This window comes from Denticeps clupeoides, chromosome 1 (genome assembly GCF_900700375.1).
Source record: "Denticeps clupeoides chromosome 1, fDenClu1.1, whole genome shotgun sequence".
Taxonomy (NCBI): domain Eukaryota; kingdom Metazoa; phylum Chordata; class Actinopteri; order Clupeiformes; family Denticipitidae; genus Denticeps; species Denticeps clupeoides.
Genome location: NC_041707.1, coordinates 34,786,009 through 34,809,213, shown reverse-complemented (window position 1 = coordinate 34,809,213; position 23,205 = coordinate 34,786,009). Strand labels below are relative to the sequence as shown.

General features: G+C 38.6%; 1 protein-coding gene across 1 annotated transcript in view; it reads left to right on the top strand.

Moving 5' to 3' along the window:
• The first annotated feature begins 1,152 nt into the window (after nt 1-1,152).
• Nucleotides 1,153-23,205, top strand: part of LOC114785239 (basement membrane-specific heparan sulfate proteoglycan core protein-like) — a 23,614-nt gene continuing 1,561 nt past the window's right edge. Inside the window, exons 1-29 of the mRNA XM_028971230.1 lie at nt 1,153-1,206; nt 2,337-2,372; nt 3,906-4,172; nt 4,825-5,097; nt 5,404-5,667; nt 5,820-6,092; nt 7,135-7,422; nt 7,548-7,652; nt 7,744-7,768; nt 8,060-8,154; nt 8,234-8,275; nt 8,576-8,650; nt 9,152-9,214; nt 9,313-9,337; nt 12,662-12,675; nt 13,420-13,455; nt 13,556-13,834; nt 14,096-14,353; nt 14,464-14,751; nt 14,844-14,951; nt 16,928-16,952; nt 17,114-17,184; nt 17,494-17,574; nt 17,679-17,732; nt 17,849-17,905; nt 21,341-21,376; nt 22,003-22,269; nt 22,355-22,645; nt 22,739-23,017. Coding sequence (XP_028827063.1) covers nt 1,176-1,206; nt 2,337-2,372; nt 3,906-4,172; nt 4,825-5,097; nt 5,404-5,667; nt 5,820-6,092; nt 7,135-7,422; nt 7,548-7,652; nt 7,744-7,768; nt 8,060-8,154; nt 8,234-8,275; nt 8,576-8,650; nt 9,152-9,214; nt 9,313-9,337; nt 12,662-12,675; nt 13,420-13,455; nt 13,556-13,834; nt 14,096-14,353; nt 14,464-14,751; nt 14,844-14,951; nt 16,928-16,952; nt 17,114-17,184; nt 17,494-17,574; nt 17,679-17,732; nt 17,849-17,905; nt 21,341-21,376; nt 22,003-22,269; nt 22,355-22,645; nt 22,739-23,017 — 4,006 coding nt within the window. The 5' untranslated portion in view covers nt 1,153-1,175. The remainder of the gene's footprint in view (nt 1,207-2,336; nt 2,373-3,905; nt 4,173-4,824; nt 5,098-5,403; nt 5,668-5,819; nt 6,093-7,134; nt 7,423-7,547; nt 7,653-7,743; nt 7,769-8,059; nt 8,155-8,233; nt 8,276-8,575; nt 8,651-9,151; nt 9,215-9,312; nt 9,338-12,661; nt 12,676-13,419; nt 13,456-13,555; nt 13,835-14,095; nt 14,354-14,463; nt 14,752-14,843; nt 14,952-16,927; nt 16,953-17,113; nt 17,185-17,493; nt 17,575-17,678; nt 17,733-17,848; nt 17,906-21,340; nt 21,377-22,002; nt 22,270-22,354; nt 22,646-22,738; nt 23,018-23,205) is intronic.

Below are 23,205 nucleotides of genomic sequence, written 5' to 3'. Positions count from 1 at the left end.
CAGGACTCTTTAATCAGGTGCATCAGCAGCCGCTGTGTGAGCTCACTGGGCCACATTTACTTATTTATATCCAGATAGTGTTTTGTTTGGTGCAGGGTAACTTATTATATTTGTTAACTTATATTTGTAACTTAATTATAATTGTTTCCTCTCATCTGGCATGTAATTATGCAAAATGTGCCATAAATAGACAATATCAGTTAAATTAATTACGATAACAGTTCTGTTTTGACTATGTTAAAGCAGAAACTATTTGTAAATGTATATTTTTAGTCCATGAAATCTGTTTGCTCCAAAGGTTGGAGGATTGTTAAGAATGTAACATGTTGCTCCTCATAAGACCCAAAATTGACCCTATTTTTTTTATTGCTGACATGTTTGTGCAACTTACAGGTCATCGAGTGGAAGGAGCATCTCCATCTTTAAGAAAATTCAATGAAAGTAAATGGCAAAGGTTTAAAATGGAACAAGTGTAAGTCTTTTTAGGACTTTAATATATTTTATCTTAGTTACTGAGCAAATTTATCATTATAAAATAAAATTATCATAAAGATAACACATCTGAGATTTCAGCAAAGGTGTAGGAATGAGCATATATGTCTGCCTACAAAAAAAGTATGCATATATCACATATAGTTATTCAATACAGTTATAGAACTGTTTGTGGATCTAAAATGACTGGGATGCAACCAGACCAACTGACAATAATGATAAAGATGTTTCTGAACACTGTCTGTGGTCCTGCAGTGGATAGAAATGGTGCAGAGCACCAAAACTGCACATACAGCCACTAACAGGCAGACATATTGAGGAAGTGCTACTAATAACCACAATTCTGGTTGCTTTAAACATTCATTCTTCAAATAATATTGATATGTCATTTCAAAATGTTCTGCATTAAAATATACTTTACTCTCCTTGTGTACAAATTCTTTAGTTTTCAGTTCAGCTACAGTCTACAAATTAGAATTTATAATTTTATTTGCAGTTTTACAAGGACTTTTAACTACAGATAATTATAATTAACTTGTGGTCTTTTCTGAATAGATAGAAGTGACCGAGCTCCTTCCTGCTGTGGTCTCATGCACTCGTTTCACACTCACATTTATTTTCACACTTAGTTTCCGATTCATTATACAGAAATGAGAGGAAGATTCAGTCAGAAAGAGGACAGAATGGAGCTCACTGGACTATTCCTTCTGTTTTGTGAGTTCTATCTGTGTGTGTGTGTGTGTGTCTGTGAGAGATTACAGCAAGGACTACATGAATTTAGTGCTGTTGGTGATTTACAATTGGTAACTTGTGCTTGTTTAAAAAATTATTAAATACGTGTTTTCATCATTTTCAAAACCTTTGTTTTAGCTTTAGATAAAATATGAATAATAATCAGAGAATCTTTGCATCTAAAAGGAATCAGTGTCTTTTGTCTACTGGAGTTCCGAATAGTTCCATAAAAACAAATCCATGCTTTATATAAAATTGCACAATGTGACTATTGTGAAGCGGAGACAGGAGTGCAGAAGACAGGTTTAGGGACAAGATGAGTGTGTTTGTGTGTTAATACACTAGTTAATACACTACTTTGAAAACCCTTATTCTGTGGCAGTTATGGAGTATGAGATGGAGCCATTTTAAAGAATCCAATGCAAGAAACATATTTATTTGTAGCAGGAGAAAGTGTTTCATGAGATGCTGATTAACATGACTGAATGATATGAAAGTGTATAGCATTGTCATGACCGCGAGCTGTGGGGGAGAGAAGCGCAGAGGCGGGACATGCTGGGAAGGGGGTTTTATTATAAAATAAACAATAAACACAAATAAACAACAGCGCGGTGGCCAAGAACAGGAAATAAAGGGGACTAACACAAACAAACCCGCAGGCGTGTTGCGATTGCCAGAACTCAAAGTACACACAGTCACAAAATTTCACTAGAATGTCGGCGCTCCCGAAGGGGCGGAAATCCCCGGCTTTTAACCGCTGTCCGGATTGGGCACAGGTGATGAGTCCAGGTGCAGTCAATCCTGACAAGCATAAACCTTCAGGACTGTTGGAAACCGTCCCCGCTGTCGTAATTAAAGTGGTGGAGAGAAGCCGCCATCACAGAAAAAGCTCCCTGTTTGTTTTATTTTTTTCTTTATTGCATAACCCCATGTTTGTTATTTCATAGTTTTGTTCTATAATGTATAAAATGCGTAGAAAATGAGTAGATGTGTCCAAACCTTTGACTTGTAGTGCATGTCTATCTTCATATCTGCTGTGTAGAGTTGCTGCTGCTGCTTGTGTTGTTCAGCTGCTGTATCTGATACTGAGTCTCTCTTTCTCCTGGTTTCAGTGCTGAGTTCACTCGTCTACTCTGGACTTTCAAAAGGTGGGAGATGATCTGATTTGTTTTTTTCTGTTCCTAATATGTCTTTCTACTTTGAAATTTGTCCATTGCCTCATGTCCTGTATTAATTTTGTCTTTGCTGGTAATGAACCGGTTTCCACTGGAGGATTTTGTTACCAGATTTTGAGAAACATACGATTCCTAGAGGTCTTGTATGGATCTTACTGGAAGAGAGCAGCCTATAGAAGTGGCCAGGGGTTTGTGGAAATAACCTCATCAACACTTCCTGTTTAGCTCACGCCACAGAACCAAAAAAAAAACATTTGTGCTCATTTTTACATGCAATCACAGAGCAACTGCAATGCTTCGCACGTTTTGATGGTTGGTGGAATTTTTTAAGGGAGGGGTTAGAAATTCACAAAACCAGAAGCAGAATGACCAAAGCACGCTTTACACCTATCACCATTTGCAGCCACTGCAGGACCATAGACAGGCCAGCAGAATCATATTCATGTTAAATAATATAAAATAATTTATTATTTTTTTTAACCTTTAACACATTTAGAAATGTTGAATTCACTAAAAAAAAGGTTTTATTATGAGGACAGAAGCTGGATGTTAACAGTATCAAAGGGAGGAGACAGGGTCTGGTGTTGACCGATTGATCCGTCTTTATTTGATATTTTGAGAGAAATTGAAAGTGAAGTGAACATGGTTGTGGTTATTGTGTTGAACACCACACAGCACTCACTGCACACAATGAAAGGTTTACCTCTGCATTTAACCCATCACCCACTGTGAGCAGTGGGCAGCCATGAATGACAGTCAAGGAGCAGTGTGTGTGTCATGACACGAGGGTGGACACAATAAAAGAGGGTTAGGATGCAGGTGTAATTTAAGGTTGGTTTATTGCAGATGTGACAACATAAACAGGGACCAACCTGGAAGGGAAACAGACAAGGGTTAAAAGACACTGGTGAACACCAACAGGGCAGAGAATGCCTTTTTAAAGAAGAGAAAAGAAGAGTAGGGAATCAGATGGGGGCGTGGCCTGCACTCGGTAATCATGCTAAGCTGACGATGGGGAAGACCATCATTACAGCGTGGGTTGCTACCTCTGCATCCTTCGCTGCTAGGCCGCTACTGTTTGTCAAAAATAAATATTGAGGATCCTAGTTCTCACTTAAAATACTTGCAGCAGTTAAATACTTACCAGGTACTTTTGTGTGTATTTTGGTACATTTTTAGATGAAGAAATAAAATGCTTGAGAGCTGCTCATTGGGCTCCTCCCATTTTAAACTCCTTAAAGGTAGTTCATTTATCTTCTTCACTATACAAAAAAACTACCAAATGTTTCATCTAGAAAATGCTGATGATGCTTTAGACCTCACAGGCCCTTTTAAAATAAAGCTCTCAGATTTTCACTTGCAATTCAGCAAGAATACATTTATACGCGTATTCAAGCTGTTAGAATATTGGTCATTTTGTGTGTAGCTCAGCTGTTTGGATGTTGCTGCATTATTTTATCTGCACTGATATCTGTACTCATGTCAGAGTTTACTGTGTCTCCACAGATCTGCCTAAACCCACAGTGACCATAGAGTCTCCAGAGGAACCTTTGTACCCTGGAGATACGGTCACTCTGAGATGTGACATAACAGAGGACACAGACTGGGAATATTATTACTGGAACAGAAACAACACACGTATTGCCAATAAGACCAGTAAGACCATCACCATCTCTCTCCCTACTGAGAGTGGTCAGTATGTTTGTTCAGGACAGAGGAAGACTTTTCCCCCGTACAGCGCTTCAAGTCAAGCTGTTACAGTTTCTTACCAGGGTAAATATATAAAAATATGGCATGGCATTTCATGCTTTTGTCTTTGGTGAAGACCCCCTGCTTGTATCTTTATCAAGCTGCAGCCTCCCCCAACCAAGCAAGAAGTATCAATAGGGTGCCAAAAGGCCAACAAATAGTCTGGGGTGCCATGACGGGAAAGGCTTGTGGGGGGCTTGATGACCACTGTATTCCTGTTTCAGGAATTCTGTTTGGACAAAGCAGAAAAATCACAGGACAATCTGATTGGTCTGTGGCAACTTTTTTGGGAGTCAAATGCAGAGTATAATAGAGGTTCTCTTCATGGTTACTGTATTTCTTTTCGTCCTCCATCAGGGGCTCAAACATCATCAGGGTTTTTTTTTATGTTACATTTGTACCATTTTTACATACAATATTTACATGTAACTGCAATAGTAATCTACCGGTGTTAATATCATCACTCTTGTAATGAACAGTTTGTGCCATGCCTCTTCGTCCAGGTAACTTGAGTTTAAATACAGTACTTTTTTACAATTTCACTTGAGAGGAAAGTGAAATGAAAACTCCTGATGTTTGAGTAAATGTGTGAGTAAAGATTGAGTAACAGACCCCTGTAGTTTAGGTCTGAAGAAGCTTCTTTGTTTCTTTCTTCCCCACTTTGTCACTTCAGCAGACCTGCCTACACCTGCACTGACTGTAGATCCACAGAGTCCTGTGTTCACTGGAGAGAAGGTCACTCTGAAGTGTGAGGTGAAGCCCTCCAGTGGTTGGAGATACAAGTGGTATAAAGAGCAGAGCAGTAATGTGGTCTTTCAGTCTGAGGAAAACACCTTCATCATCACAGCAGTTTCTGGGTCTGATCAGGGTTGGTACTGGTGTCGAGGAGAGAGAGAACACAGTAATACCAACACACCAAAAAGCAGAGATGTGTATTTGTCTGTTAAAGGTGAGTTGTTCAACTTTTCACATCTCTCACAGTAAAAAGAGGTAAAATTCAGTTTTTGGTAATCAGATTTATATTATATTCTAAAAACATATTTCTAAGCATTTCAAATGATCACCCTTGACAACAGCAGATATGATTTACTAAGATTCTTTTTTTTAGGAAATTGCTAAATAAAAAAAGATCATGTTCAAGGGATAGTGATGACAGTCGTTCATTATAATTTTCTATAAAATAAATGGATGTTCCTGCATTATTTTATCTGCACTGATATCTGTACTCATGTCAGAGTTTACTGTGTCTCCACAGATCTGCCTAAAGCCGCAGTTACCATAGAGTCTCCAGTGGAACCTTTCTACCCTGGAGATACGGTCACTCTGAGGTGTTACATAACACAGTACACAGACTGGGAATATTACTGGTACAGAAACAACACACATATTCCCAGTAAGACCAGTAAGACCATCACCATCTCTCTCCCTACTGAGAGTGGTCAGTATGTTTGTTCTGGACGGAGGAGAACTCGACCCCAGAACAGCTCTTCAAGTCAAGCTGTTACAGTTTCTTACCAGGGTAAATATATAAAATACTACAGCTACATTTCATATGAGAGGAAAGTGAAATGAAAACTTCTGATGTTTGAGTAAAGACTGAGTAACAGACCCCTGTAGTTTAGGTCTGAAGAAGCTTCTTTGTTTCTTTTATTCCCCACGTTGTCACTTCAGCAGACCTGCCTACACCTGCACTGACTGTAGATCCACAGAATCCTGTGTTCACTGGAGAGAAGGTCACTCTGAAGTGTGAGGTGAAGCCCTCCAGTGGTTGGAGATATAAGTGGTATAAAGAGCAGAGCAGTAATGTGTTTCAGTCTGAGGGAAACACCTTCATTATCACAGCAGCTTCTGGGTCTGATCCGGGTTGGTACTGGTGTCGAGGAGAGAGAGAACACAGTAATACCAACACACCAACAAGTGAAGAGGTTTATTTGTATGTAATAGGTGAGTTGATCAATTTTTCAAAAATATTTTGCCTTTGACTCTTTATGAATTAAGATAAATAATTTTTTTTTATAAAGGGTTAAGTGAGATATTTCAAATCTGAGGAAAAGTATAAAAATAATCTGAAATATAGAAGCCTTCGCTACTCGACTCCTGTTTGCAAAAATAACTGTCCGCCCCCATTTTAATGCTGCTACATGATGAAAATAATTCTATATACGTGTGTATAATGTAGCTTTAGTTCCAGCTCACCTGTACTGATTCATTCACATTTAGAAGAACTTAGTCGTCTACAGCGACTCTGGATCAGACCTAAATCTACACGTGTTTACAAGTAGATCTGAAGTTACTAAGCTTTTGTGAACCCAGGACCAGAGCAGTAATGTGGTGTTTCAGTCTGAGGGAAACACCTTCAACATCACAGCAGCTTCTGATGAGGACTTCACTTTTATTTTATTTTTGTTTGCTCCAGAATGAGGATATTTGAAAGTGAAGTGATTGTCATTGTGAAACACTGCAATACAGCACACAGTGACACAACGAAATGTGTCCTCTGCTTTTAACCATCACCCTTGGTGAGCAGCCATGACAGGCGCCCGTTCAGCAGTGTGTGGGGATGGTACTTTGCTCAGTGGCACCTTGGCGGATTGGGATTCGAACCCGCACCTTCTGATTACGGGGCCATACATTTATTAAATTTTATTGTCAGATGTACATGAATGGTGCAGAAGGTACAATGACGTTCCCATTTACAGCCAAGACAATTTTGAAGCAACAGTGTATTGTCACAATAAATACAAATAGTAACCAAATACAATATAAATATAATTCTATGTGCTGTAAAACAACATACACTACACAACAATAACATCATGAACACTTGCCTAATTTGGAGAAGGTTCCTGTAGTTTTGAAATGCTGAAGCAGTCGTCTAGCATCATTATTTTGCTCATATCAGAGACAGTCAATTCTTATACTTGCCCGGATTTTTGGAAGTTAATGAATGGAGTAATCATTGTTACTCACATTATTACCTCCACAGCCCCGCCCACAGCTACACTGACTGTAGCTCCACAGAGTCCTGTGTGGACTGGAGATACAGTCACTCTGAGATGTGAGGTGGCGTCTCTCACTGGCTGGAGATATAAGTGGTATAAAGGCAGATCTCAGACTGCAGTGTCTCAGTCTGACCGTTACAACAGAACTGGGGACACATTGACCATCAGAAGAGCTGCTGAATCTGACCAGGATCAGTACTGGTGTCAGGGAGAGAGGGACACCAGACCCAAATCCTCACTCATCAGTACACATCTTACTCTCGCAGAAAAAGGTAAAATAAAGATAATCATTATAATCATAGTAAACTAACCTTTTTGTATGTACTAGTTGAGTCTAAGATGATCTTTAATCTCATAGGTTTAATTCATTCATGTACTTTTGTTCTGTTATTCTCAGGCTCTCACGTCTATGATCTGTCATTAGGAGTCTGGGTGGGTCTTGGTGTAGGAGTAATTTTTATCATGTTATTGATTCTACTGTGCTGCTTAAGTCAATTCAGAGGTATGAAACATTGAGATAATTTAATGAAGAAACTCAGTAATTCCTTCAAATGACCCGGTGAACAGACCTGATGGTTTGTGTGTTACTGCAGGTCGATGCTCATGTCCTGCGGAGAGGTGAGTGAATTATTCCTTCAAATAAAAAAAAATTACCACAACTCTGTTATAGGGCCACATAGTGAAGCTGCAGTCAGCATTGTGACCTCACCCTTCTGAGAACATGTGCTCAAATCCCGGCTTTGTGCGTGTGTTTCAACTACTGCTACACACACTGTATCTTACATATGTACAAAAAATAAATCATTAGAAAGCTTCTCCCCACCCAGCACCCAACATCCCTAATTAGAATTCAGCAATTAAGGAGAATGAGCGATGGTCAAATAGTCAAGCTCCTCTGTCTCCCCCTAGAGGCCAAAAGATGAGAAAGCAAAGTCCAAACCAGGATCTGAGCTTCTCTGGAGGAAACGAAGAAGCTCAGACAGGATATGAGACACAGCAGAGTGGTATATTATATTTTAAGGTAATTTAAAATTGTATTTGTATTTTAACTATTTCAGCCATTTCATTGTGTTATTCTCATAGGATCCACACATCATTATGATTCTATTGGAGTCAATGGAGAAGGTAATTTTTTTCTGCTGTACTATTCTGTGAATAAAATGTTTATGTAGTAATACATGTTGTGTATTGAGGGCTGTAGTGTGGACTGGATATGAGGCACTGCAAACTGGTATATTACTTTTAAGTGAAATTATTTCACATTATTTGGTTTTCGTTTTCTCATCTGCACACGTTTATGAGGTTGTTCATCTAATCAAATGTAGAGTTTTTGTTAATGTACCATTTTTATTCCACTATGTGAAAATCTATTTTTGATTACAATGAGTTTTTAAGAAGTGTGGACATTTGATTATTCTTCTATAGCTGGTGAATCTGGAACAGGTCAAGAGACAAATTCTGAAGATAAAATGATGCAGATGACAGAGACGAAGAAAGCAGGTAGTGTCCACATGCAGTCCCTCACCAGAGAAGGTGAAACAATATCTATAACCTGGAGTACAAATTGCAAACATCGGTACATAAAATAGAGTGCATAAGTGTGTTCACACTCAACACGTGTGAACATTCAACTTAGTGCCAATGATGAGACTTCATCATTGGCACTAAGTTGAATGTTCACACGTGTTGAGTGTGAACACACTTATTTTTATTGAGTAAAGAAGGGGGTTCACATAGATATTTTGGTGGGTGACAATCTGGTATGTGCACACACACGACTGGCTGCAAATGACTGGAGAGAACACTGCACACTGTGAGAATCTGAAACCAGATACAGGTTATTCACTGCTGCAGATCACAGGTGAGACGAAGACTTGTCAGTAGAGTACAGTACAGAGTCAGTACAGCATTCATACACAACAATATTCTTTACTCAGAGTATAAATATAACTGAAACACACAATGTAAAATGTTATCTGATCAACCTCATGTTTTCTCCAGACAATTCAAAACTCAAAATGGTGACTGACGCAGATGTCGAGGGAACAAAACTGGCATTCAAAAGTAGGAAATTGATCTAATTCCTTATTTATTTCTATATACGCTTCTAATGATCAAAAACTTTAAAAAGAAACTAAACAAGTTCATGTCTTCATTTCTAGGCAAGGACATGACACCACCTGATTTGTACTCTGAGCTGGCACTGGAACCTTAGCACAGTTTCTTCACTGTTTCATATAAATTGAGATTTGTTCTGACTCTTCACAGTTGCTGATCATTAAAACTAAATGTCATAAAATGCTATTTTTACAGCAGTGGATCACAGTGAGGGGTTACTGGCTACAGGAATTGAAACTTCATCTTGTCTTTTTTGTCTTGATTTTTTAAAGCATTCAAGGGGAGAAATGGTGACTGTAAATGGAACAAGTAAAACCAACATCCTGCTCACAGTCACCAGGACCATCTGTACTTTCACTCAGATGCTTCAGGAAAGTGAAGAACTCTAATCTGGTCTGTGTGAGTAGAAGAGGGCCAATCAGATCCAATTAATCAAACTACAAACTACCACAAACTGCCACCACCCTCTGATGCCAGATGTTAAGTCTCATACTAAACCGGTGAATGGCTAAAATTAATCTTAAAGTCAGAGTTATATTAGGGTATAAAATGTACTCCCTAGCCGGCTGTGAGAACTATGTGTTCGCCTAATTGTTGGTAATAATCTTGCTTTGTTTCTAACCATGGATGTGATTAAAATTTAACCCCCAGTAGAATCATTTTTTTTAGCTTAGGATATGCCTGCTTTTATTTAAATACAATTTAATGTAGAGCCTTTATCTAGATTCTGATCACCTTTGGATTCAAGCATTTTGCTAATGAATGTATATTTTTTAGGTGTATATCTGTAGTTGCGCTTCTTTGTAGATCTTTAGACTTGGAAGGGGGAGCACAAGATTACAATTAAAACTTAATTTCATGATCTTTACAAATACAGTATGACCATCTGTTTACTTCTTATTTACAAATATCCTTTTGCAAAATGGTATTTTAATTATAGAAGAGAATTCTTCTCATTATGATGTATTTAAATTAATATATTATCTGTAGACTTCTACATCTATATGTAGAACATTAGATTGGCCTTTTTGTGCTGTATGATCCTGTAACAACAGCTTCAATCAGTGTCTGGTGCCACTTGGTCACGCATGCCACGCCCACTCCACATTGCCCACACCTCTCTCCGCTCCTTTAAGAGGACTGCTTGTAGCAGTGTACTGGGACTGGTCTCGTCTAACGCATGAATTGTTTGTATATTTGTCAGGTCTTGTCTCCGTTTTGACGTCTGGTCGATTGGTTGATTTGAGTTCATTAGTATTTTTTATGTTGAGCTTTCATCGTTTTGCACCCTTTCGTACCCTTCACATACAATAATGTACATGCACAACATTTTGGTGGGAGTAAAGAAACATGTTTGTCACAGTGTTTGTATGAATAATAAATATCAAACATAATTGTTTCTGAAAAATAAAATAAATGTTCCTATTGACTGGAGTGATGTGCATGGTTCAGAACTTCATCGTTTTTACTGAGCTGAACTGAAAATCATTTCCTTCACTAGATTAAAAAAACTAGCTGATCAGTGTTCAAATGTCTAAATAATATGTTGAGCTGATATTATTTACAAATTTTCATTTGAAATAATAATATCATGTTTTCAAATTTGGAAAAGCATTCGATGATTAAGGTTTAGGTCTGTCAAAAGATTATCGAGCAACTAATAATGTAATAATAAAGTTGTTTTGGGGACAGCAAATGTACACTGTTATGCAAACTGTACACTGATTACTTAACATATCGTTAAAGTGTCATATGTTCATTGCCATCCAAAGCACAGGTATAATAAAATATTTTTAAGAATTGTGACGGATGTACTTATTTTCAGTATGTGAAACTATATATGTAAAAACTACAGAAAAGAGACATGGCAGTCAGTAGCATTCACAAGAACACTAACACGAATGATGCTGGACAACCTGTGTGTCCAGCCGGTACACTAATAAAGGAGACATGAGCATCACAGAAGCCCTGATTAAAGCAGGAGATTATCATTCACACCAGGAATGCAGTACATAATACCCGCTGGAGATATTTTATTAGTACTATTATTAGTACTAAAATGACCAACAAATTCAGTGAGCAGCAACGTGCACCGTGGGAAATGTTTCAAAGTGCAAAGAAACCTTGGTCACTTATTAGACCACCAGTCATTACGAAACACCAAAACCCACAAAGCATCAGTTTCTCAAGTATTTTAAGGAAGTGAAGCCAAAGCCATATGGGAAAACATTCAATATTCATACACATGCTGAGTCCACAGCAGACACAAGTGCACAACTACAAATCATTGGCATGAATCTATGGACTGGTGTCTTCTGCATTTAGTGGGACAACAGAACAGCTCAGTACAGGTCACTGCATCAGGATTTAGACCAGGGGTGTCCAAACCTTGGTCACTTGAAACAAAACTCTTCTAATATCAAATGAAATACAACGATGAAATGTAAAATAAGAGGTTGGAATTTTGACAAAATACTTTACATCTCCCTCTTTTTTGCCTTGAGCTGTCACTCAAATATCTGCTAGCCAATGAATCGAAGCCCCGCCCTCAAGAGTGAATTGTTCCAAAAGTCCACCCGAATCGTAAAAATGAGGCACAGCGACTGAAAAGCCAGCAGTGAAACTGTTGAAACAAAACACAAGTCTGATCCCATATTTTCTGAATTGAGATAATTTTTCTGCTCATTGTAGTAAATTAAAGTGTCCGCACGTGTGTACGAGACCTTAACTCTTGTGTTTGAACATCAAGTGACTAAGTAAAAAAAATAATGGGCTGCATCATGATGTATCGATTGATAATCCCAATCGAATTGTGAGACCAGTGAAGGTTCACACCTCTAATAATGACTCGAGAGAGCTTCTGTGGTCAGGAAGCTTTCTGAAACAGGAAGGAAACTCATCATGTCTGTGCCGTGAGAAGAGCGATAACTTATATCCATTCACTGTTCCCTCCTGCATTTTGGACTTGAGCGGAAGATTCAGTCAGTAAGAGGACAACATGGAGTTCACTGTACTACCCCTGCTGCTCTGTGAGTACTGTAGTATACGTGTGTGTCCACTCAAGCAAAATATCTTTTACTGCTATGGTGTGTGAGTCTTTTGCTGATACAGTACTTCTGTACTCATGAGGGTTCAGTTGGAGAAGCACATTAAGAATCAAACCCAATAATTATTTTATTATTTTAACATTAGAAAGTGAAGTGATTGTCACATGTGATGCACAGCACACAGTGCACACAGTGAAAATTGTCATCTGCATTTAACCCATCACCCTGTGTGAGCAGCCCTGACAGGCGCCCGGGGAGCAGTGTGTGGGGATGGTGCTTTGCTCAGTGGCACCTTGGCGGATCGGGATTCGAACCGGCAACCTTCTGATTACAGGGCCGCTTCCTTAACCGCTAGGCCAGGTGCAGGTTTGCAGTTCGCTTATTGGGAATATGAAACTGGTAGTGTGTGTTTGTGCGTATCCCCAAGGATACTGGACTGTTCAAATTACAGTCCAGTATCCTTGGGGACGGAACTGAAATGAACTCTTGTGAATGAACTCCTGCTCATATCCGCTGTATAAATCAGCTGTAACAACTGCCGCTTGTGTTGTTTGGCTGCAGTATCTGTTACTCTGTACTAGAGCCTTTTTAGAGCCAGAAGGCTAAAAAAATTCATTCACTAAACTGATCCGGGTGAATGAGTCACTTGTGTCACTATTGCCAAATCGACAGCTGTGAGTCAACTGAAATGTTTGAAAGTAAAATGCCTTGTGATGAGAATGAATCACTTTCTAAATAAACCTGCTGGTTTGAGCGACTCAGATTTGCGTTTTCGGAGGAAGTTAACTGCTGGATGAACTGAGTCAGGTTAGGAGCGCTAACCCGGATCTCTGAGTGATTCAGATTCAGATGGTGCAAAGAAACTGTAAGTTGCGACATTTAATGGTAGTAATTGATGTTTTAATTATTAGAATATGTATTTATGTGACGAAGATTACAATTTAGACATGGTGTAGTTGGTGTATCTACTCAAAAGATTCAGTTCAATGGAGACCTCAGACGCGTCACTCATGAGTTATTTAATGGACCCGGGTGATTAACCTGGGTGAGTTCTGAATCACACAGCACTACTCTGTACTGAGTCTATCTTTCTCTGCGTTTCAGTGCTGAGTTTTGTCCTCTACTCTGGACTTTCACAAGGTGGGAGATCACTCTCTATCACTTTAAGTAGACTATGAAAATGTCAACGTACATAACGCCTCCATGCCGTGGTTATTTAGATTTGATGTTTCATGTTCAGGAGATTTCAGAGCTGTTGTGAGACTGAAGCCTGACAGAACACAGATATTCCATGGAGAACATTTCACTCTGATATGTGACATAGAGAAAGAGGGTGGACAGACTGACTGGGAATACAAGTGGTATCACAATGGCAACCACATTGGCTCTTGGACGTTTGATAGAGAACATTCAATCAATTTTGTATCAGAATCAGACAAGGGAAACTACACCTGTAAAGGTCACAGGATCAGTGATGGAAATGAGACTGAGAGCAAACCTGTCACTCTAACTCTATCAGGTACGATTTAACATTTTACAATTGTCATTATTTTGGATTTCGATGTAAAGACACTGTATGATAATACCCTTCAGGGCGTTTCATGTATCCGTCTCAACCAGAATAGATTCATTCTGTTTTCGTGATAATTATGATGAGGTGACTTGCATGAAATTGAGAGCTGTCTTTAATAAAATTATTTTTCTCTGCTGAACAGTATGTGGTACAACTTTACAGGATGTGATTCTTGCACTCGTGTCAGAGATTACTGTGTCTCCACAGATCTGCCTAAAGCCACAGTGACTATAGAGGCTCCAGATGAACCCTTCTACCCTGGAGATACGGTCACTCTGAAGTGTGACATAACAGGGTACAGAGACTGGGAATATTACTGGTACAGAAACAACACACGTATTCCCAATAAAACCAGTCAGACCATCACTCTCCTTAATGACAGCGGCCAGTATAAGTGTTCTGGAGAGAGGGCAAAATCTCCAAAACTCAGCAATTTCAGCGATTCTGTGCCAGTTTATTTCCAGGGTAAATCTGCTGCTGAATTTCTTATAATGGCATTTCAAGAAATTATCTTTCAGTTATTAAAACTGATCAGTGAAGTTTTTTACATGTGGTCATAATGATTATTCCCACAGCCCCGCCCACAGCTACACTGACTGTAGCTCCACAGAGTCCTGTGTGGACTGGAGATACAGTCACTCTGAGGTGTGAGGTGGCGTCTCTCACTGGCTGGAGATATAAGTGGTATAAAGGCAGATCTCAGACTGCAGTGTCTCAGTCTGACCGTTACAACAGAACTGGGGACACATTGACCATCAGAGGAGCTGCTGAGTCTGACCAGGATCAGTACTGGTGTCAGGGAGAGAGGGACACCAGACCCACATCCTCACTCATCAGTACACATCTTACTCTCACAGTAAAAGGTTAAATTCAGTTTAACTGAACACAGTATTTCTTCTGTATTAATGTAACTTTTCATTTTTCATGTACTAAAACCATTTACTGAATTTCTCAGACTCTCAATCCCCTTATTTGCCTCAAGTTGGCGTCCGGCTGGGTTTAGGAGCTACAATTCTTTTTGCCATTGTTGTGGTCCTGTTATGTTGCTTTAAAACTATGTCAGGTAAGAGATCAATTTGAAACTGTAAATATGTCTGTAAACTAACGTCAAAGTGGCCGTTAACTTGTGTGTCTGTGCTCCATTTTGGCAGCAGCACCAGTACTGATGCTCATTTAAGTGGGATTTCATCCACCACCCTTTTTCCCCTCCCCTGTTTCAATTGACTTACTTTATATGTTGTGTAGAGTCTACAGGGAGTGCAGAATTATTAGGCAAATGAGTATTTTGTCCACATCATCCTCTTCATGCATGTTGTCTTACTCCAAGCTGTATAGGCTCGAAAGCGTACTACCAATTAAGCATATTAGGTGATGTGCATCTTTGTAATGAGAAGGGGTGTGGTCTAATGACATCAACACCCTATATCAGGTGTGCATAATTATTAGGCAACTTCCTTTCCTTTGGCAAAATGGGTCAAAAGAAGGACTTGACAGGCTCAGAAAAGTCAAAAATAGTGAGATATCTTGCAGAGGGATGCAGCACTCTTAAAATTGCAAAGCTTCTGAAGCGTGATCATCAAACAATCAAGCGTTTCATTCAAAATATTAAATATTAGTTTTTTGGGTTCATTGAGAACATGGTTGTTGTTCAATAATAAAATTATTCCTCAAAAATACAACTTGCCTAATAATTCTGCACTCCCTGTATGTGCTTATGCTGTTGAGGTGGGGTTTTTTTTTTACGGTTCCCATAATGTTCTCCCCATTTGAGTACAACCTAGGTGTAACCACTGTGAAGAATGTAACTACCCTTATAGCAGATATATACAAGCTCAAGTGATTCACCCAAGGGGGGGACCAGTGTCTATGTTCGTTGAGGTAAATGCTGTGCTATGTGATAGTCAGGGTAAAAAGATGCTCAGACCAGGGGAGACAGTTGAAATTACTATTATATTTAAATGGAAATAAGAAAATAAATGTACAATCTAACAGCCGGCATTCACTATAACAAAACAACAAAAACTTCTCTCTTATAAAACCATAACTTAATAATTAACACGTACCAATTTCCAATAATGATAAAGTCTTTTTCCTTCTTCCCAAATTGAGTTGTTTTCTCCTGGTCAACAACGATGCAAAAGTTCTGAGTTCAGTTCAGATTTTCTTCTTAGTCAGTGCGTTATAGTCTAGTAGGTCTTTCGTCAGTAAGTCTTAGTCAGTAGGTCTTAGTCAGTAGGTGTAACAGGTAACAGTCAAATTCAATGATGTCAGATCAAGTCCTACCACACCGGTGACCTGTATGATGAAGTTCCCTCTCAGATTGGTGAAGAACATCCGCTTTCCAGGTGGCTTTTAAGGGAGAAATCCAGCTTTCTATTTCTGACCTCCAAGGAAGGTTCAATAAAAAAAAAAAACCTAGCCAAGACGATCTGTACACAGACATTCACAGGTTCTAGGAAATTTCAGGTGCTTTGGGTATTTCACTTAACACTGGTTTTGGTGGTTAAAACCACTTTTTGTCCACAATCACCGAACTTTTGTCTCTCGCTCTCTCTCGTTCGCGTGCACTCCTTGTGGTGCTGCGTTGTACTGACTAACTTGCTAAAACAAATCAGGGGGGGACTTTCCCTCTCCTGCAATGGCGATACAGTACGGAGTGGCCCGAACCAATAGCAAATAAACAAAACTTGACAGGCACCCAAATAACTTGAATTATTCATAGTCTGGTTTACCACGAGTGATAAGAAGAAAAAAAAATTACTTTTAAATGAAACGAGGGATTCTTTCTACTGGGTTACATAGGGGTTGTCTTTTTTTCTATTTCCCTCATCTATCCTGTATCCTGCTCTTGTTTCTGACCTTTTCCCCTTATCTTCCTGACCTATCCACCCCCCACCCCCAAAAAAAAGCAATAAAGGGTTTCATCAAGTGTAACTCTAATTATGTCAATTTTAACACACTGTTTAAAGATTCTACATAAACCTCTTCAGTGAAAGAAAGTGAATAAGCAACTGTAATGTTTGTTGTGTGTTACTGCAGGTGCACATTTACATGCAGCTGAGCCGTAAGTATTCACAATTTCTGTGTCTCTTTATAAACTTATTGTTTTTGTTCCCCGACATTATTCAGCAGTAACAATGACTTAATGTGTCATGGAATGAGTGTCTGGCCCTGTTAAGATCAGTACTGCTATTCACTCTTAATGCTTTCCCTGTCTGCCCCTAGAGGTGAGCAGGGGACACAGCAGAGTCTACATCAGGATCAGAGCGAAGAAGCTCAGGCGGGACTGCAGAGCAGTATATTTCTACAAGATCCAATAATTTCTTTATTCTACCTTTCGTAGGATTTGCACATGCTAAACTATTCCACTGGAAATAATAAGATATTAGTTGAAACTGTTAAAACTCATATTTCAAATGCTGTAATAATAAAGAATTAATTGTTATACATGTATGAATATGTGGGTGTGTTCAGGCCAAGAAATTAAATTAAGTGGTCACTTTCACTCTTCTTTTTCTGCCCTAGTATGACTGCTTTGACCTTATGGTAGATTGTGTATAAGGTGGAGTGTGTAAAACTGAACAATCTTTCATTTGTATTCAAAGATAAGACTGCTGAATGTGGAACAGGGGATGTGACATACATTGAGGTTCAAATAAAAGAGCTGAAACAGAGGAAGAACACAGGTAGTGTCCAAATGCAGTCACTTACAAGAGAAGATGAAATGAAATCCTCTTACTAAACCTTTTTTTTTTTTTACTACATTTTTCCAAACTCGCTGGTCCAGAAGAAGCATCAGAGGCAGACACGGTTTATTCTGAGCTGCAGCCAGAGCAGACCAGAGGTGAGATGAACATGTGTACAATGTGAAAACAGATTTTCTAGTAATGAAATATGTCACACATATAAACTGATATGATTTGATGTGATTTGATTTGATCAAACTCATATTGTCTGCAGAAGATGCTGGACCCAGTAATGTGATTTACGCCCAGGTCAAGATTAAGGAAACGGAATGACAGAACAAAAGTTTCCAGTCTTTCTAAATCCTCATTTTTTGAGTGTTTATGGTAAATTATGTCCAGTTTCATCTATAATGGAGCTAATCTCAGCCCTAAGCAAGGACCCTACACTGCATAAAAACTTTTTTAATTGAGAAAGGTTAATATGCAGATTGTACACATTTGTACTGTATTCAAGGTTGCAGTGCGAGGTATTTCAATAAATTGTAAAATAAAAAGTAAAATAGATTTTTATAATGTTATCACAAATCATTGTTTTTTTTTTAATGCAAAGAATGAGTCTGTCGTATCTGCATAGATAGCAGGTCCTCTTGCATGACGGCCACCATGTTGTCTGTAGACAGACTATTTTGCTGATGTGTTCTGTGGCTTCTTGTATACGTTTGGCTTGCAAAGGGAAAAACATTGTTATACCATGGAATCATGGCCAGCATTCTACAGACCATCAGAAGATTTACTTACATGTTTCAAGAAACAGAGCAGCACTTCACTTAACTTTTTTTTTTAGAATAAACAGTTTGCTTTCTGCTTTGTAAATTGCTCTAGTTGGATAATTACTTTCTGTGAAAAATTCAACATGCTGCTATCAGCCATTTGAAATGTAAACACATAAATGTTCAAATAAATTTGCTTTAAATATGTGAAATGTGAGTTTTTATTTCCATATGAAAAGTTATGTTTGATTGATTATTAGTAAAGTTAGTAAAATGGTTGGTTGCTTTTGGACACCAAAATGTTTTAATATCTGTTTGCTATGTTTAACATACATATCTAATAACAAAAAAAATTGAAATTATTATCTTGTTTAATTTTCATGCTCAACTTTTTGTCAAGCATTTCTAACATGCTCAAACACAACCTATCCACTGAATCAGAAAAGCAACGAAATGCAGATTTAATTGCAATTTTTTTGTCAGGGCAGAACATTGTATTTTAATTTTGAACCTACAATAAACCATCACCTTTGGTGAGTTGAAACTTTGCACCGTGACCTTGTACTGCGATGTGGGTAGCAACATCTTTCAATGGTTATTGGTGATGTAGATAGGAGCAATGAGGGTGTGGTGCCGCAATCTGAGAGAAACACATTCAACAAGTAAATCAGTAGTAGCAGTAGTAGTGTGCACTACTTTTTCTATGTCTAGCCTATATAATATGCATGGAATGTTTTCTGTTCATTTTACTAAAGTTTTTACCATTTGAGTATAGTACTAGATTCCGTGTAATTTGCAACAGTTCTGGTTCTCTTATACTCTTGCTTGTTAATTGGGTAATTGTTAAACTAATGCATCTTTAGGGTTAGATTGTCAATTTTGTCAGAGGGTCAATTTTGTTAATCTAATGTATTACTGGGTTACTGGATTAACTATAACAAAACAAAATCAGATCAGGTGAACAGTGTCTCCAAAGTCTGACATTACCAGTGTGAGGGCAGATTTGGAGAGTTTAGGAAATCAAACGTCTCAATTGAAGACTTTGGAGAATCTGATTTGATTTTGCTTTTTTACATTTAAGCCAGTAACCCAATGGGACACTAGATGAACAAAATTAACTTTGACACACTGACAGATGGTCCCATTTGTTGGACTTCACTTCAGCAAACATTCTAATCAGCATTCTAATTTAAAATCAGCCAATCACACCAGCCTTGCTTTTAATTAGGCTCTGGCAATGTTCTACTCTGACTCTGACTCTGTATGTTTGATTTGTTGATCTGTGACCCTGCCTGACCTCAGTTTTCATTTTCCAGGTTACGGTTTTAGGTGTCATGTTCATATAAATTGCTCTATGCTCTTGTTACTGCTTGCTGTCTCCTCTTGTTACACTGGAAATTAACCTGTCCTCAAGCATGCCTGACTTTAAAGCACAGAATGAGAGACAGCACAGAATTAGCTCACAGCATAAATATATCAAGTAGAACAACAAATAAATTGAATTACAGCATTACATGAATACTACTATAAACACACAGTATTTATATAATGAATCTCATTTATAGAACTTTTAACTTACCATGTACGCAATGTATGAATTATGATTCATTCTTAAGACTAAAGCTTGTCACAAGGCATTTGTGTGTGTTTAGGCATTCCTGATCATGCCCAATTTCCACTCCAAGTTTTTTGGTTTGTGATACACAGACCAGCATTTGGTGGCTGCAGTGGCCTTTTTAATGTTCAACACTAATCACGGCCAACATCGCTGCAGGGAACTCTGGGCGTGATTATGGCAGCACTCTCGACCTGTAGGGTAGCAGCTCATAAGTGGCAGGGCTGGGCACGCCTCTATTAAGCGGTCTCGTAATGTTCTCATTCGTTGTTTAGGTTCATAGGGATCGTGCTATTCCTTTACAGCACCCCCAATGGAATACGGGTTCATGGTTTCAACATTTTTATACGGTTTTAAGCCTGAGTGAAGGATTAGTTCCACAGCAAGTTTCCACAGCTAACGCAAATCTACAAGTCATTTACAAAGGAGGTGGAAAGAGGACAGTTTGTACAGTTTCTATGTTGAGGAAAGGGTGCGAGACTTAAATTGTGTCAGAATCGGTTGGGGAAAATTTTGCTAGAAATCAGAACTGATTTTCAGGGAGGGAAAACCAACTCGCCGTGTCCATGCCCTTCACACCAGGCGAAGAGTGCGCTCGCCGCCATTCTGCTGAGATGAGGGGAAGATCGGTGCAGTAAGAGGACAGCATGAAGCTTGCTGCACGAGGCCTGCTGCTCTGTGAGTACTACTTGTGTGTACCTGCGTGTCTGTGTACGTGTTTTGGACATGTTTGGAGTCCTCAAAAGCTTAGCAATTACAGACGACATTTTACTGGGAAGAAACAAGTAAAAAATAATACGTAAAAAAAAATTCTGGCTATGAAGTGTGAACAAGCGCTATGTTACTCTTACTCTTGATCTTTTTAGACCTTATTTGTTTCTCTTTAGGTATAAAGAATAGATTGAATGACTAATTAAAAAAATAATTAAGTCTTACTTTTAAAAAAAACTATTTAGCTTTTCTCTATTAGCTGTAAGAGCAAATACAAAAATTCTGTCAGTTTTGAATGCTAAAAAAATTTAAGCCATGTTTTTTCATATTGACAGTTCTAGTACCAGGTTAATTTCTAGACAGAAATAGACCTTCACTATCATAGTAGTAAAGTAAACCCTTAAATGTATATCTGTAACAATAGCTATAGCTACTTTGCTCTATATTGTTCTATAGTTTGAGGTTATGAGGTGTACTGTCACCACGTTTGACGTCAGTTCTGATTCGTATAGTTTATGGGGTTTGGATGTCATCTGCAGACTGCCTTGTTGCTACTCTTGTTACAGTTTGCGCGCTACTCTTGTTTCAGTAATTATGACCGATGAAAATATTTTCTGTGATGCACAGCTGCTGCCATTCTGTCCTGAGTCTTTCTTTCTCTTGTTTTCAGTGCTAGGTTTAGTCATCTTCCCTGGAAATTCACAAGGTGTGAGATGATCTGTTTTCATTATTTATTATTATTTCTATTAATTTACTGTTTAAACATAAATAACACCCATTCTTGAGAAGAAACAGAAACCAATAATGTAATTCAACTTATATATGAAATAAGAACTACTTATGACATTTTGGTCTGCTTTTTATTTTCTTAATATCTAAACTTGCCCTGCATCAGAAAACACCAGTTAAAAGTTCAGAACTTCAAACATAAAAAAAATGTATTAAAAGCTTGTAATCTTAATGTAAATGTAATCTTAAATGTAATCTTAACTAATCGTTTCTAATAATTTTTGAATTATTACCAAGGACAAGGATGCTTTCTAGTAAAGTAAATGTTAGTAAACAGTTAATAGTTTAATAGTTTTTTTGTTTTTTTTTGGCTGTGAATGACGGAATTGACAATTTTACAAAATATATATATATCAATTTAATCAGATGCAAAAAAAAGCTATTAAAAAATTCTCAAGAATGAGTGATTTGTAAAACATTAATTCTGACTGCATTTTAACCTTGCCTGCATTGCTCCATCTTTGCTAACTCATTTGAATAAATGTCTGCACTGATTTATTTATCTGTAGTAATATCATGTCAAAGTTCACCGTGTCTCCACAGATCCACCTAAAGCCAAAGTGATTGTAGTGTCTCCAGAGAGACCTTTCTACCCTGGAGATACGGTCACTCTGAGGTGTAACATAACAGCGTACACAGACTGGAACGAGTACATCTGGTACCGAGACAACGCGGATATTCCTGATCAGCCCAAAAACATCATCGCTCTCTCCCTCCCTAAAGACTTTGGTGAAATCACATGTACTGCATGGAGACATGCTCGGCCACATCACAGCTCCCTCAGTCCTCCCGTCCCAGTGTATTACCATGGTAAATACAGTTTACTGCAGACTAAAAGTTTCTATGAAATAAGGCAAATAAACAGAAGAAGGCAAACATGCATTTACTCTCACAGCCACGCCTGCAGCTACACTGACTGCAGCTCCGCTGAATCCTTTGTGGGTTGGCGAGACAATCGTTCTGAAGTGCGAGGTGGAGACTCTCACTGGCTGGAGATATAAGTGGTATAAAGGCAAATCACCAGTGACCCCAGTGGCTCACTCTTACCGTCACAACAGAACTGGAAACATCTTGGCCATCAAAGAAGTTACGGAGTCTGACCAGGCTCAGTACTGGTGTCAGGGAGAGAGAAGCACCCGACCCACGATCTCACTCATCAGCAAAAATGTTTCAATAAGGGTGTCAGGTACAATTGGTTCAGTGCTTATCACATTCATACTGAGGATTCATCAAAATATAGAAATTTGGTAATCATGACTGCCGCTCTGAACCCCAACAGGAGCAAAGCCCACGCCCATCCTGTTATCAGACAGAGCAGAACAGCTTTTTGCAGGATCAAGAGTGACTCTGACGTGTGAGCTGGACCTGACTGAGGGTTGGGATTTTTACTGGTACAAAGACGTGAATGGCTCGAGCTCGGTGACCCAGACCAGCTTCAACTCCTACAGCTTCGACTCCGTTAATGTCTCTGACGGAGGACAGTACTCGTGCAGAGCAGGAAGAGGCGACCCGGTCTATTACACACACCACAGCAATGACGTCTGGGTAAAGGTTACAGGTGAGTGTCACTAAAGTACTCGCTGTGTATTGAACATTAATAGCACTGCTTCCAGGAAATAATGATGTATACTCTGTGCATATGAAATAGGCTTGGGAGTAAGTAATCATACACTTTTCCCAATGATTACTGATTAATATCTGCATTTTCAGATTGAAATATATAGCCATTTTTTAAATAAAGTTTTC